Here is a 15,869-nt window from a genome sequence, read left to right on the forward strand (position 1 = left end):
TATGACTGTTAGGTATATACTATGATTAGGATAGTATTATGTCACATAAAAAATTTTTGACATAGAAAGTAATTAAAAGAGTAATATAACTAATTTAAAATTTTTAAAAGATAAATTTAATTAAAAAATATTTTAAAAACTAATTTAAAAAATAAATAATCTTTCAAAATAAATTTGATTATTTATTCGTTTTCCTTTCTGTTTTGCATAAATGTTGAAACAAGCTAAGGACAAATATTTCATTCACAATGCGGCTCATATGTTTTTGAAATATTTATACTGAGTCAAAATAGAGTGACCATTCTCGTGAATCATATAACTTCACATTAATTAAACCCTTCGTTTTAATTTCCTTCACTTCTTTGCAATGCCTTGGAGTTTTATTTTATTTTTATTTGATTACATTCCACAGGCCCTAGCCGGCAACCTTGGGAATTTATTGGCCATGTGTACAACTTTGGCTACTAAGACGAGAATATATCTCTCCAAAAAAAAAAAAATAATAAAGAAAAGAAGATCTTATTGCAATTAATTTATTATTATTGTTATTATTATTTGGCTCTTTCTTTTTCTGAATGAGTCCATTTCAGTTATTTATTAATTCTCTTGAACTATGTAATGAATTTGAGGACAAGTTGAACAATATTGTGAATTAATTAGTTAGCTTCAGTGACTTGTAGTTGTAGAATAAGGCATGATAAAAAATGGAAAAAATGTTTCTTGAACATGTATTTCGGACTAGGCAGTAGGGATCATATGAAGAACATTTGATATTATTTTAGCATGTTAAAATTGAATGGTTAATTATTTCATAAAATCTCTTGAGATGTGGAGAAGTCAATATGTTCCAATTTATTATTTATCTGAAATTACTGCCTGTAACTATGCTGTTAATTGCATATTATTATAAAATGAGAGGTTGGTTAAAAAAATTAAAAGAATTACTTTATTAGAGCTTGAGTTAGTACTAAAATATTTTTCTCTAAAATTAAAAATAGTTGCTGACGGTTCAATAGCTTCAAATCATTTTTCTTTGATGCTGCTAATAATAATAAAAAATGCTTAAAGGAATTGAAGAGAAACATAATATAAACACAACTTCTTCAAAAACAAAATTCTCTTTTAATATTCTTTATCACGTATAATTTATAAAAACAAAATTGGCCATGTGTTTGAAAAAACAAAATTCATTTTCCTTACTATATAAGAATTAATATCTTTTGTGCTAAGTTAATAAAATGCCTTTTTCTTTTTCATTATGAATTTCTTTTCCTGCTTTTGCCTTTTATTATCATTGGTTATCATCATATTTCCAAGCCTTTTTAATCCATCAATAATTTATTTTGAATCTCACGCATAACCCCACAGAACATTACTCCAAATTTAATATTGTAAGTAAGCTTCATAGTTTATAATGTAGTAATCTGATCAATCATTTCTTTTAGATGATTATTCAATTAATAACTTTGACAAGTAAATTTTATTTATGATAATATATGATTCAATATTTATATAAGTTAAATTTCTTAAAAATAGAAGCACTTCAATAAAAAAATAAAAGAGTATATCTAATAATTAAATAAGAATTCCAATTTACAGGCTTCAATCTTATAAAACATTTATGGTACAGGATGATGAACAACTCACAACTTGCAATTTCAAAATGACAGACACTTTGAAGGAGGGTGATAAATGTTGATAAAGAGAGGGCATAGCATGCCATATTTAGACTGAGATGTTGATATGAAATTTCTAGATTTTGAATGCAAATAAGAAAAAAAAAAAAGAAATTATTGGTTATTAATATAATGAAACACCATAGATAAATTAATGTAATCACAAATTCATAATTAATAAGATAATACATAATAGTAACTCTTTAAGATATAACTCACTACCAATTTAAATTCTTATCTTTAAAATAACTTGTTTAGTTATATATATATATATATTATACGCGTCAAATTTTGTTTTTTGATATTGGAGTAGCAATCGTATTTTTTCAAAATGTGAAGGAATTTCTGTTAAAACAAAATTAACAAAATTGAAGTATAAAAATCGAATATTTCTATTTGTATATCTTCACACTTTTGAAAAACACTAAAAATTATAATGTTAAAGTATATACTTCTTTTACTTCCATAAAAAAAAAAAAAAAACCCTATAGATACACACACACCATTTGGAAGAAGGGTGATGAGTTCTTCATGTGAATGAGTCACTTGAGACGAATCTTTAGAGGGACAAAACAGCACAAAGGTTGTGGGTCCAATGTTATTAGCTACTTCAAATTATGTACACATGATTTCTGGTTTATACCTGTCCTTTTGGCTATGGCCATTGGCCTGTAACTAAATTAATTTAGAGGAAAAGAATAGTTGCATATCAAAAAGATTTTTTTTTATATATGAAAGTTTCATACTTTCAACAGAAGGAAATGTTACTTTTCATGTTATTTTAAGTATGCAATTACATCAACAATCATGCTTGAATCATGCAAAAACCATTGAACAGTGTATTATTATTATATTTGATTCTGTGTCTACATAGTATATGATACATTCTCATAATAATAGCTGAAAAAAAAAAGTCAAGATTATTCCAAAACTATAAATGAATTGGATTGGATATAATTTAATGTCAATACTCAATTGTTCAATCAATTATATTATGATTTGATTCTCGGATGAAATATTATAAAAAGTTGCACATAAAAAATCTAAATATCTGCATATCATCATTATTAAAATTATTATTATATATGTTAAAAATTAATTTCAGAAATATTATTTATATTAGGTTATAACAATACAAAATACATATTTGGTTAGCCACAACTGAAATTTGAAGGGAAGGGGTAAAAAACTCTTCATTTCACCCAACAAGCATATTGAGAATCAAGATTTCCTATTTTCTCTTTATATATTAAAAAAAATCTAATTCCATATTAGGTTTAATTTGAATTTTTGAATAATTTGACTATCATTTAATTATATTCTTTTATTTACATAAATATTTAAGTGGAAAAATCAATTAAAATAACTAGTATTAAAAATTTATAAAATCACCATATATAATTAAATAAAAACATAAAAATCTTCATTCAAATTAAACTGTTAATATATTTTTGCTGCTAAACTAAAGTGTTAGTATAATCAGCTCTTTAATTCGGCCATAATATTGAATTATCTATTTAATTATATTTGTTTTTGGCATATGTGAGAGGGAAGGAAGCAATGAAGGAGAAAGTGACATGAAGTTGCAGCTTTTCATTTGTTTTGTGTCTGAACTCTGAACTCTCAAAACAGTGATTTTGAAATTTAAATAAACACAAACTCTGCATTTGCATTTGCATTTGGAGTCTCTTGTGTTTCAACACCAACGCTTCTTCATTACTTCTTTCTTTAAAGAACCATCAACGCCAACAACAACCATTTGCCACAATGCTTATTGATTCTCAATCCACAACAAAGACCTCATTTTGATTTTGATTTTTTGTTTTTGTTCTGATTTTCTTTAAACCCACAAAAACAAAGCTAAAGCTTTCATAAAGCTATTGTACTTTCTCTCACATCACACTCTAAACTCATTTTCTCTCTCTTTCCAAACCCATTGGACTGTTTCTGACTTCATCCTCAGAGATCTTTCTCTCTCTTCAACCTTTTTCAGACACAATTTGTTGTTGCTACTCTCTTGGTGGCGTTCTAAAGGTTGGATTTTCCCTCCTCCAAGTTGTGCCCTATTTTATTTCAGCTCAAAATCTCTCCTTTAAACTGTTCAGTGTGATTTTTTTGCAATTTCTGGTGAATGCTGAAGTGGGTGTGTGCCAAGTTTCAGCTCAAAAACCTGTTTTTTTGTTGAGCTGGGGGGTGCATAGTTTGATGCTTGAAAAGCATTTTGGTCCATTGGGTTGTGTTTGGGTATTTTGACAAATGGGGTTTTCATCATAGCCGTTTTTCTATGCATTTCTGTCTATTTTTCTTGTTTCATATTAATTTCATGAAGTTCCTGAATGTCACATGCTTGATTCATGGTTGCAAGTGTTTTGTAGTTTCAGCATTGTTCAATTGTGTGTGTGCCTATGTGTCTGTGTTTTGGCCTCTCTCTCTTTAGGTGTTTAAGTGTGCTTTTTATTTTTTAGGTTTCCATTTTGTCATGCAGAACAGTTTCAGATATCCAGAAAGTAAAATGACCATGGATATGCCGTCATCAATGGGAAGCAGATCTTCCTTTGGCTCTAACAATGGCAATGAGGATACACCTGTTCACCCCTATGCTAATGTCTCTAATGGTGATGACTATGACAGTGATAGCTCCAATTTTGCTCCACAGTGAGTATCATCCTTTATTTTGGAGTTACATTGATAAAAGCGATGATCTGCATTGTAGTGTTTGATAAAGGTTACAAATTACTTTGCTAGAATTTAGCATATATATCTTCTGAATTATAGGGTATTATTAAATTCTCCTTTACATTTCACCTTGATATATTGGAATGTTATATTTGATGTCAAGAATGGGATTTGTTATTTTTATATATCGTGATCCCTTGAACATCAGGGGGAGGCAAAGGGTGCTTATATAACTTCTGCTTTTACCTTTATATATTTATCACTTGTATAACTCACACATGTTTGGAGCTTTGTTTCAATGATGCGGCAATTTCACCTCTACACACACATCTATCCTATATCAACTTTAACTTTATGCCATCAAACAATATTCTTGTTTATGATCGATCATTCTTACCCTTTGCAACATGCTTATTTTGCATCTTCCCTTTAACTAAGTGGCCATTTTCATAACAAGATAGAGAAAGTTTGCTGTTTGCTATCATGCAATGCGCTGCAGTTGATAATTTGGTGTTTGATTTGTGTGCAGCACACCATCAACTATGTCAATGGCTATTCCAGCAGAACTTGCTGGAGCTGTACCCTTAATTGACAAATTCCAGGTGGGGGAAATAGCTATAATTATAATTTATTTATATAATACTGCTTCCATATCAATGATATTTGTCTAACTGATTACCTAAATGAATGTGTTTTTGAATTTCTTGCATTATGCGTATAAGGGCTTCACCAAGTTTCTTTTGATGTTACTTGTCATAGGTGGACGGATTTCTGAAATTAATGCAGAAACAAATCCATTCTGCTGGGAAACGTGGATTTTTCTCTAAAAAATCTGTAGGTCCTCAAACTCGAGAGAAGTTTACATTTGAGGACATGCTTTGTTTCCAAAAGGTAGTTAAATCAAATACCAAGTTCCATGAAACATTTATGATTAAAATTCTTTTCCGACTTAAGAAGAGCTAATTCATTGATTCGTGTAGGATCCAATACCAACATCATTGCTCAAGATAAATAGTGATTTAGTTAGCCGGGCAACAAAACTTTTCCAGATTATTCTGAAATACATGGGAGTTGATTCGTCTGATCGTGTAACTCCAATAAGCTTAGATGAACGAGTTGAGCTTGTTACTAAGCTATATAAGCAAAGTTTGAAGCGTTCAGAACTTCGAGATGAACTTTTTGTTCAGATATCAAAACAAACAAGAAATAACCCTGAGAGGTGTGCAACTTAAACATTTAGTATCCAATGTTACACTATATTGATTTTTGGTTATTGAAGCTATATTTGTTGTTTATTCTATACTAATGCTTAATACATGTCTTGTCTTGTAACCAGGCAATACTTGATTAAAGCATGGGAGCTCATGTATTTATGTGCATCTTCCATGCCTCCTAGTAAAGATATAGGGGGTTATTTGTCGGAATATGTCCATAACGTAGCACATGGTGCAGCTACTGATTCTGAGATCCAAGCTCTTGCATTAAATACATTAAATGCTTTGAAGCGCTCTGTCAAGGCTGGTCCTAGGAACATAACACCCGGTCGTGAGGAGATTGAAGCTTTGATGACCGGGAGAAAGCTTACGACCATAGTGTTCTTCTTGGATGAAACTTTTGAAGAAATTACATATGACATGTCAACAACAGTTGCTGATGCTGTTGAGGTACTTCGAAAATTTTATATCTATTTGCTATCAAGGAACTATTTTTTGCATTGTTTATTCCTTAACAGCATATTTGCTACAGGAACTTGCAGGGCTTATTAAACTGTCAACTTATTCGACCTTTAGTCTGTTTGAATGTCACAAGGTCGTTACCGGCTCCAAATCATCCGACCCTGGGAATGGCATGTCCTTTTTTGACCTCTTCATGATTGTATAATATATAGCTAAAAAGCAGTAGTCTAACTGCTCCTTTTATTGTTACCAGAGGAGTATGTCGGCCTTGATGATAACAAATATATTGGGGATCTCTTGGCGGAATTTAAAGCAGCAAAGGATCGAAGTAAGGGAGAAATATTGCACTGCAAACTGATATTCAAGAAAAAGTTATTCCGTGAGTCGGACGAAGCAGTGACGGATCCAATGTTTGTGCAGTTGTCTTATGTTCAGGTAAGTCCTTCCTCTTTGAAGTCTTACGAAGTAATAAAAGTTTATATAGTTTATTTTTAAGGCCGCAATTAACTTCTTCAAGTTATTCAATTTTCATGCTTGGATGTGTTATTACAGTTGCAGCATGATTATATTTTGGGCAATTATCCTATTGGGAAGGATGATGCTGCTCAGCTTTCTGCATTACAAATCTTGGCTGAGATTGGATTTCTGAGCTCACCTGAAGCATGCACGTATGTGATTCTCATTATCTTAATAGTGTCTTAGTGTCATTTAAATATTTTCATAGCAAGTGAACTTGTCATTTTTCCATTTTCTGTAGTCTCACAACTTAAGCTGACTGATAATTCTTGATTTCTCAGTGACTGGAATTCACTTTTGGAGCGATTCCTTCCACGACAAATTGCAATGACACGAGCAAAACGGGAATGGGAGATGGACATTCTTTCTCGTTATCATTCACTGGTATGGGATTGTTCTATAATCGGATATTTACTTCTGTCATAAACCTTGCAGCTGTTGATAGGAATTCTCTCTTTTTCATAGGAGCATCTCAACAAAGATGATGCAAGACAACAATTTCTACGTATATTGAGAGCACTTCCTTATGGAAATTCTGTTTTCTTCAATGTTCGCAAGATTGATGATCCTATTGGACTCTTGCCTGGACGAATAATATTAGGAATTAACAAAAGAGGGGTAAGTTTATTTAACACAAATTACTAGTTAAAAATATAACATTATGCAATATACAGTTGTACATGGTTAAAGATGAATTATGCTTTTAATTTGTGTTTTCCTTGATCAATTGTCTATAGATTCATTTTTTCCGTCCAGTTCCAAAGGAATATTTGCACTCCGCTGAGTTGAGAGACATAATGCAATTTGGAAGCAGTAATACCGCAGTATTTTTTAAAATGCGAGTTGCTGGTGTTCTTCACATATTCCAGTTTGAAACCAAGCAGGTATAATATCTTCATGGTGCCACACAATCCCCTTATACGAACTTGAATAATCATCAGCATATATCTCACTTATGCATTAATTTTTCTTACAACCTTCATTGCAGGGGGAAGAAATTTGTGTAGCACTTCAAACACATATAAATGATGTAATGCTGCGCCGCTATTCAAAAGCACGGTCTGCTGCTACTGGTTCTTTGAATGGGGATATTTCTAATAATTTTAAGCCTCCTAACTTGGAGTTGTATGAGAAGCGTGTTAAAGATTTATCAAAGCTAGCTGAAGAATCGCAAAAAAATGTTGATCAAGTAAGTTTAAGATTCTAGTTGTACAACAAATATGAAATAAAATCTGTGATTCATTTTGTGGCTTGTTACATTGTAAAGAAACCTATAAGACTTGGTTGCTTCAATTTTCTAAGTAAACATTTTTGGTAATAGTTGTTTACTTGTCCTCAAGTATATTTAGGATACTTGCTTCTTGCCTAAAGTTATCAATGAAAAAAAAAAGAAAAGGAAAGAAGAAACTTTCCATATCTTATGGGGTGTATAATTCACATTTTTCTGTAAATAATTATAATGTTTTGCATTATCTTGGGTAGTTGTATCAAGAATTGCATGAAAAGCAAAAACAAGAAAAGACGATGCAAGAAGAATTGGAGGGCTTGAAAGAATCCTTAAATGCTGATCGGAAAAATCTCGAGGAAGTTTCGAATGATCGTGATAGACTTAGATCATTATGCAGTGAAAAAGATAAGGCACTTCAGGTGAAAGTCTTGAATTCATGGAATGAGCTAAACCTTTTTATCTTCTTATTTACCTTACTAATTATGATCTTCACTAGGCTGCAATTCTTGAGAAAAAGAACATGGAAGCAAAGATGGCCAAATTGAATAATCTAGTAGTAGAGAATGCTGCCAAAAAGGAACTCATTGGAACAAATAATCAAGTAAGATACTGTATGAAGTGTTATTCAATATCATACCGTCAATTCATCTCTCTGATTAAACTTGTCATTTTTAAGTTTATAAACTATGTACTTTGGATGACATCTAATAGGTCTCACAAAAGCTTGAAAGTGAACTAAAACTTTGTAAAGAGGAGTTGCAAGCAGCTGAAGAAACTATCAAAAGCTTAACGGATGAAAAAGTGATTTTGGCAGAGAAACTATCTGTGCTTGAGAAGAGAAGTTCTGAAGAGGTGATGTAAAAAATAACAAAAATAATCAACATTCTAAATTAAAAACAATTGATTGAATATGATGGTCAATCAATGTGACCCTGTTGGTTGTAATGCAGATTACGTCTCTTCAACGGAAACTTGAGCAAGAACGCAAGCTTACAAAGTCTCAAGTGTTTGAGCTTGAAAAGAAGCTAGAAGGGCTTAGACAAGAATTAGTGCTTGCAAAGTCTAATATTTCAGTAAAGGACTCTGAGTTGGCTGCTTTGCAAAATAATTTGAAGGAATTAGAAGAATTGAGAGAATTGAAAGAGGTTTGCTTAACTGCTCGAATTGTATATAACTATCTATACGTGCTTCACATTCATTTGATTATATCTGATCATTGTTCATTATTCAGGACATTGATAGAAAGAACGAACAAACGGCTGCTATATTGAAGATGCAAGGGGCTCAACTAGTTGAAATGGAAGCGCTTTATAAGGAAGAACAAGTTTTAAGGAAACGTTATTATAATACAATAGAAGGTGAATAACAAGAACTACATAAGTAGGATATAATTTTGTGAATGTGCTGATATATATGCATTTGACATGTTAACTACTTTGGAACTTGAATTTATTTCAGATATGAAAGGCAAAATTAGAGTTTATTGTCGGCTAAGACCTCTTAGCGAAAAGGAGATTGCCGAGAAAGAAACACAAGCGCTTGCTGTGGTGGATGAGTTTTCGGTCGAGCATATGTGGAAAGAAGATAAGCCAAAGCAGTATGTATATGACCGTGTGTTTGATGGTGGTGCAAGTCAAGAGAGTGTATTTGATGATACAAAGGCAAGTCTTAGTACAACAACTTATATATTAACTTAGCTCACTTGTTACTGATTTTTTATTAATTACAATGCAGTATTTGGTGCAATCTGCTGTGGATGGATATAATGTCTGTATATTTGCTTATGGTCAAACCGGTTCTGGAAAGACATTTACCATCTATGGAAGTGAAAACAACCCCGGACTTACCCCTCGTGCAACTGCCGAGCTTTTTAGAATTTTAAGGAGAGATAATAGCAAGTATGCCTTTTCGTTAAAGGTAAATCCTTTTAAATTGAAAATCATTGAGTTAACTATATAACTTGATCTAGTCAATGTCCAAATGAAGAGTAAATTATATTTTTTATATCTATGTTTTTGTGCATAATATCTGAGGTTCATCATAACCAGTGATAGAAATTATTCAAATGTTTCTTATTGTTTTCTTAAATTAACTCTTCTTGTATAACCGATACAGGCATACATGGTAGAATTATATCAAGATACCCTTATAGATCTTTTGTTACCTAAGAATGCAAAACATTCAAAGTTGGAGATCAAGAAAGACTCAACGGTAATTATTTCAAATTTATCTTTTAGATTCTATTTGTAATACTAAGCATTTTTTCAATGTTATCATTCTTGTAATATTAATGACTTCATCTTTAATTCTCTGTTGTTAGGGTATGGTGGCTGTGGAAAATGTAACAGTTCGGCCAATTTCTAAAATAGAAGATTTGAATAATATAATACAAAGAGGATCCGACCGGCGCCATACATCGGGTACACAAATGAATGAAGAAAGTTCAAGATCTCATCTCATTCTATCAGTTGTCATTGAGAGTACCAACCTTCAAAGTCAAGCAGTTGCAAGGGGAAAGGTATTCTTTGGAGTTTTATTTCCTTCAATCTTTGTTATAATATTTTTAAACATTTGACACCATATATAACGAATTTAAGTGACAATGTAAAATATTAATTTTGATTAAAAATTCTGAATATTTACTATTTTGTTGAAATACCACAGTTGAGTTTTGTGGATCTTGCTGGTTCAGAAAGGGTGAAGAAATCGGGTTCAGTAGGTAGCCAACTCAAGGAAGCTCAAAGCATTAACAAATCGTTATCAGCACTTGGGGATGTGATTAGTGCTTTGTCTAATGGTGGTCAACACATTCCTTATAGGAATCACAAATTAACTATGTTAATGAGTGATTCCCTTGGTGGTAATGCTAAAACTCTCATGTTTGTAAATGTTTCTCCAGTAGCATCAAACTTAGACGAGACGCATAACTCGCTTATGTATGTTATTTGATCCTTGCTATATTGATTTTCTTTTATTATTTCTTCTGTTTTGTTTTAACAATATTCTTGTGTTTTATGTTTGTTTAGGTATGCATCGCGAGTGAGGTCAATAGTGAATGATCCTAGCAAGAATGTTTCTTCGAAAGAGATAGCACGACTGAAGAAGTTGGTTGCTTACTGGAAAGAGCAGGCTGGTAGAAGAACCGAGGAGGAAGAATTGGAAGAAATTCAAGAAGAAAGACCAATTAAAGACAGGACAAGCTGGTAAAAGGTTTGAGCATGAAGTTCTCAGTATATACTCAAGAATGTTAAACCAAATTGGAAGAACATGTTGGATATAGTCATATGGTCTATTTTCTTTTCGGATTGTTGTATAATCTTACAATTATTAAACATGTTGGAAAGATTTGTAATTTTGTAGAGTGATCTAACTGTATAGCTTAATGATGGTATGTATATATTAATCCTTTTGACTCATGCACATATACATATGTTAAATACTTATTTTAAAAAATGTGCAAGGCTTTCTCTTTCTGGACAGAAATGTGCAAAGTTATTTACTGCATATGTTTGGTTTCATGAGTTCTTTAATGGGATTAGTGTAATGAGTTTTGAGGTAGGTAAAAAGTTTGTCCTACAAAATAGGGTACATAATACAATCAACTTTTGTTATTTCATGCAGGTTCAACATATCTAAAAATAGGAATTAACCATAAATAATAATGGAAGTAACCTCAAAGCATCTACATATATAATTTCTTTGAATTCTGTTTTATATAATGATTGCTTATGCTCCAATCATATAAACTAGTGAACTTTGGCATTGGTCAATAGGAATTCAATATGACTGGTTGTTCTATGGACTATAGTAATCTCAAACTTTTAAACTAACATATATATTTTGCTATATATTTACATGCATTACTATCTGACCAATCCATGATTTGAAGGTGCAACCTTGACAACTATGGGACTTGTGACTTGTGATCTTCTATTCCTCCATGACAAGAACCCAAATCCATAACCCTTTGATGGAGCATTATTCACTTTGAAGTTCACTCTGAACTTGATTTTCTGTCCTAATCTTGAGAATACTAATCTGTTTGGAATAACAGTGACATTAACACCAGGTGGAGAAAGCACTGAAGCTTTGTAAATAGTTCTTGATTTTCCAACATTGGTAACAATCCTAGTTACTGAGGCACTGTCTTTGAGATTTGGCACTGTAATTGATGGATAATTAAGATCAGAAGCAGTTGTGACTGTTCTATGCTCACATGTGCTGTTGTTGTTCCTTGTGACAAGATGGAGTGAATGCTGATCATAGCCAATTGAACATAGGAATGTGACAAAATCTGATGCCTCTGAATCATAGATGAGACCAGGATCAAGAACTCTTGCAGGGTTCACAAAACCTGATCCGTAGTCAAATGCATTAGCCCTTCTTTGCTGTGGATCCGCGCTAATCGGTCTATGGTTCTTGTCCAGAATTGTAGCTGCAAATTGAAGTCATTCATGCCAATGTTCAGTATCTGGGATTTAGATAATCAATTAAGGATTTTTCTTGTTTAAACCACTATTAGGACCTTCGAAAGATTCATTCGTCGAGAAAATAGTCCCTCAAAGATTGATAATCATTCTTGGTATTTGAAAAACTGGTTCCTTTTGACAAATCCACCCAAGAAAGAACCAAATTATAAGCAAACTAATATTTCAAAGGTCAAAACGGCAATTTAGTCAAAACTAACATCAATCTCTAAGAAATTATTTTGTAAGTGAACTAATCTTTCAAGGGTTAAGATGATATAGTACTAAATTTTCTGTTGCAATTTATCTGATCAAGAAATCTGAAACATAGTTTTAGGCCCCTAGAAACTGACATTAACAATTAGAAAGTGATGTTACCAGTGGTCATGATAGCAGATTTGATAGCAGATGGAGACCATGAAGGATGTACAGCTTTGACTATGGTTGCAATTCCTGTGACATGAGGACAAGCCATGGAAGTTCCAGAGAGAATATTGAAGGTGTTTCCAGCTGCTGGAGACCATGCTGCAAGTATATTCAGTCCTGGTGCAGTCACATCAGGCTATGTAACATTACAAGTACAGTGTCAGAACAAGTCCAAGAATGAAATGAAAGACAATCATTCTGTTTCCTTTTACCTATCCATGTTATTTTTCAGTATATCCTTCGATTAATGCATATATATTGACCTAAGGATGTATAAAAGAAAAAACAATGACAAACAAAAGGGGACAAAAGGAGTATTCAATGAATGTTGTAAAGAAGGCAAAGATGAAAGGGAGTATCACCTTCAAAATTTCAGGGTTGAGTGCATTGGGGCCTTTAGAAGAAAATGATGCTACACGTGGCGCAGGCTGGGCTCCTAGAACTGTCTTTGCTTTGAAAATCCTTGACATAGGAGTACTGTTTCACCATATAACAAACAACATGATGCTTGGTAAGACTATGTAGATAATGCAGAAAAAGCATAGCTTATTTAGGAAGATATATGATAATTGTATTCATAATTTTATATATCATGTTGAACATCTAAGATCATATATAGATAACTAAGTATTTTAGTTACATTTCTAGCAGATGTGAATTGAGAGGTTATGAAACAAACCGTGTTCTTCTGAGATAAGATAGAATCCTTGCTCCAATTCTCTTTCCAACAATAGCTGAGGGGATCACAAATGGAATTGCAACATCCTGATCTGTCTCATCAATGAGTATCATTCCAACTCCTCCGGCATCTTTCACTATCTTGCTCTTTGCCACCTTTGATTCTGTTGAACTCTCTACATGCCTACACACTAGCACTTTCCCTTTGGTCTTGGTCTTATTAAGAGAGCTCTCTAAACAGTAACTACAGAAAACACAACAAAATCTAACTTAAAAGGCCATTTTCTTGAACTGGTTTCTTCATAGTTCTTACTTTTAAGTACCTTGCTTCACCTGGATTGATAAGGGGTAAAGTATCCTGCAAAGGCTTCAGAAGCAGATATTATACTTGTGGAAGCATTCATTTCTGAGATACTAAGACTTTCACCCTGTTTCATTAATCATAGCAAACTAATCAAGGGACTAATAATTTGTATGAACAAAGTCCACCTTTGAAAAGAAACTAGTAAGATTGAGAATTCCTTTTGTAGATACAACTCTAACATCTCATATTCAGGCATACTCCCAAATACGAGATGTTAGATTTGTATCCACGCAAGAATCTCTTTTTGACTAAGAATATTTACCATGATTCTAACACCATTTCCAAAAATGATGTCGGAAGTGAAATCCCTGTCTGTTGAGCTGGCAGCAACAGTGAGGATCCATGGGGCAAGATTAGTGGCAGAGGCAGGGTGGCCTTCATTGCCAGCTGATGCCACAACAAGAACACCACGGCTGGCAGCATGAAATGACCCCACAGATATTGCATCACTGAAATAGTCTCCTTGTGGAGACTCAGCTCCAAGAGATAGTGACAAAATGTGAACCCCATCTCTTATTGCATCATCAAATGCAGCTAGCAAGTCCACATCATAGCAACCTGCTACATAATAATTCTATGACTAAAATACCCTCTTTAGGATCTGAAAATATAAAACAAGAATAGAAAACATGATCAACTAGGAATTAAGGAGGTAACTAATAATATCAGAACCTGAATCCCAACATGTCTTGTACACAGCAATTCTAGCCATAGGTGCACCTCCCCTGGCTCCTCCAGCTGCCAGCCCCATATAGTTCATGTTTGCCACATAGCGCCCTGCAGCTATGGATGCTGTATGGCTACCATGGCCGGTGCTATCCCTTGCAGATCTGAATGAGATCTTTGCATCTGAACCTTCCTCTTCAGCTTCATATCCGCTCTTATAGTATCTAGCTCCAATTACTTTCCTGTTCCATAAATTTTATTAATATTATTAACAAATGAAAGATGTCATCCTCATGGTTTTATCTATGATGTGAAATGAAGGGGAAAAGAAGAATAAAATTGGTGAGAAGATAAGTTTCAATTGAATCAAAAACCTGTTGCAAGTTGAAGAATTGAATGCTTCTCCTGGTTGACATTTTCCCTTCCATCCAGGTGGCACTGGAGGCATGTCAGTGTCAATGAAGCTTGGGGATTCAGGCCAAATTCCTATGTGAATAATAGTAGGTGATTCCATTAGCAAAATCCAAGTAATTATGGTCTTCAACAAAGCAAGCTCCTTAAGATATTTTGTAGTGTGTTTGATAAACCTTAAGAGTAATTGTGAATGTGTGATTACCCTCTTCATTAGAAAGAATGTCACTACCTTAATTATGTTCCACTGTCATTAATTATAGCTTCCTTAAGATTCTACTGCTAGAAGGAGAAATATAAAGGGGGGCAGAGTTTCTGACACAAAAGTAATAAATGAAAGGCTAATATGGAAGTTGTGTACTAAAACTGGAACTGGAAGTTGAAGTTCTTCTGAACCAAAGAATTAATGCCTATATGGTACTTCTAAGGGAAAAAGGTCTCAAATTTATTATTATTCTGAGCATGTAGGGGGTCAAGAAATTTAATGCAACAAGAATTACTGTCTACTATGACACTTTTACTAAAAATAGTAACACTTGTTGGTTACTTTACCAGTATCAATGAAACCAATTATGATATTTTCTTGGTTCCTTATGGAGTAGCCAAGAGTCTCCATGGTTTGGTCATCAAGAAGCCCCATGAAGTCCCATGAATGAGTTGTATGCAGCTTTCTCTTGGAATTGGGGAACACAGAAACCACTTCTGGCATTTCTGCTCAAATTTAAACACAATAGAAAAGCTATTACATTAGACACTACTACTAATCTTGGTCTAAATGGATCAAAGGAAAAAAGTATTATTTTACTTCATCTATTCTATAATTCTATCAAACAAAATATTTGGTACATTCATAACTAACTGTGATACAGATGATTTGCAAATCAAATAGAAGGAAAATCTCAATGGCATACTTGAAATATGATAAGCTTGTTCATCAGTGAGCTTGGCTGCAAATCCTTTAAAACCATGCTTGTAGCTATAAACATGAGAAGCTTGTGCTTCCTCAATGCTGCATCAAAAACAATTCCAATGACTCAAATCAAATGCTACTGCCACAGATACAGACAACAATAACAAAAAAAAAAA

General features: G+C 33.0%; 2 protein-coding genes across 2 annotated transcripts in view; one reads left to right on the forward strand and one right to left on the reverse strand.

The window, feature by feature from the left end:
• Positions 1-3,261: 3,261 nt before the first annotated feature.
• LOC107475586 (kinesin-like protein KIN-14E) lies at positions 3,262-11,264 on the forward strand. Its single transcript, XM_016095255.3, has 24 exons — positions 3,262-3,710; positions 4,142-4,331; positions 4,882-4,954; positions 5,112-5,243; positions 5,333-5,571; positions 5,689-6,016; positions 6,099-6,198; positions 6,282-6,463; positions 6,581-6,696; positions 6,826-6,928; positions 7,010-7,162; positions 7,282-7,428; positions 7,533-7,733; positions 8,027-8,191; positions 8,269-8,373; positions 8,484-8,624; positions 8,723-8,917; positions 9,004-9,130; positions 9,231-9,433; positions 9,507-9,689; positions 9,888-9,983; positions 10,093-10,290; positions 10,437-10,708; positions 10,799-11,264. The coding sequence occupies exons 2-24, from the start codon at positions 4,156-4,158 to the stop codon at positions 10,977-10,979; spliced, it is 3,816 nt and encodes a 1,271-aa protein (XP_015950741.1). The 5' UTR covers positions 3,262-3,710; positions 4,142-4,155; the 3' UTR covers positions 10,980-11,264.
• A 137-nt stretch (positions 11,265-11,401) lies between these two features.
• LOC107475595 (subtilisin-like serine-protease S) overlaps positions 11,402-15,869 on the reverse strand; it is a 5,138-nt gene continuing 670 nt past the window's right edge. Inside the window, exons 3-12 of the mRNA XM_052256026.1 lie at positions 15,695-15,792; positions 15,336-15,494; positions 14,747-14,858; positions 14,379-14,614; positions 13,969-14,264; positions 13,676-13,770; positions 13,344-13,586; positions 13,027-13,141; positions 12,617-12,800; positions 11,402-12,207 (exon numbers count right to left, since the gene is read on the reverse strand). Coding sequence (XP_052111986.1) covers positions 11,636-12,207; positions 12,617-12,800; positions 13,027-13,141; positions 13,344-13,586; positions 13,676-13,770; positions 13,969-14,264; positions 14,379-14,614; positions 14,747-14,858; positions 15,336-15,494; positions 15,695-15,792 — 2,110 coding nt within the window. The 3' untranslated portion in view covers positions 11,402-11,635. The remainder of the gene's footprint in view (positions 12,208-12,616; positions 12,801-13,026; positions 13,142-13,343; positions 13,587-13,675; positions 13,771-13,968; positions 14,265-14,378; positions 14,615-14,746; positions 14,859-15,335; positions 15,495-15,694; positions 15,793-15,869) is intronic.

Source organism: Arachis duranensis, unplaced genomic scaffold (genome assembly GCF_000817695.3).
Source record: "Arachis duranensis cultivar V14167 unplaced genomic scaffold, aradu.V14167.gnm2.J7QH unplaced_Scaffold_165934, whole genome shotgun sequence".
Taxonomy (NCBI): Eukaryota; Viridiplantae; Streptophyta; class Magnoliopsida; order Fabales; family Fabaceae; genus Arachis; species Arachis duranensis.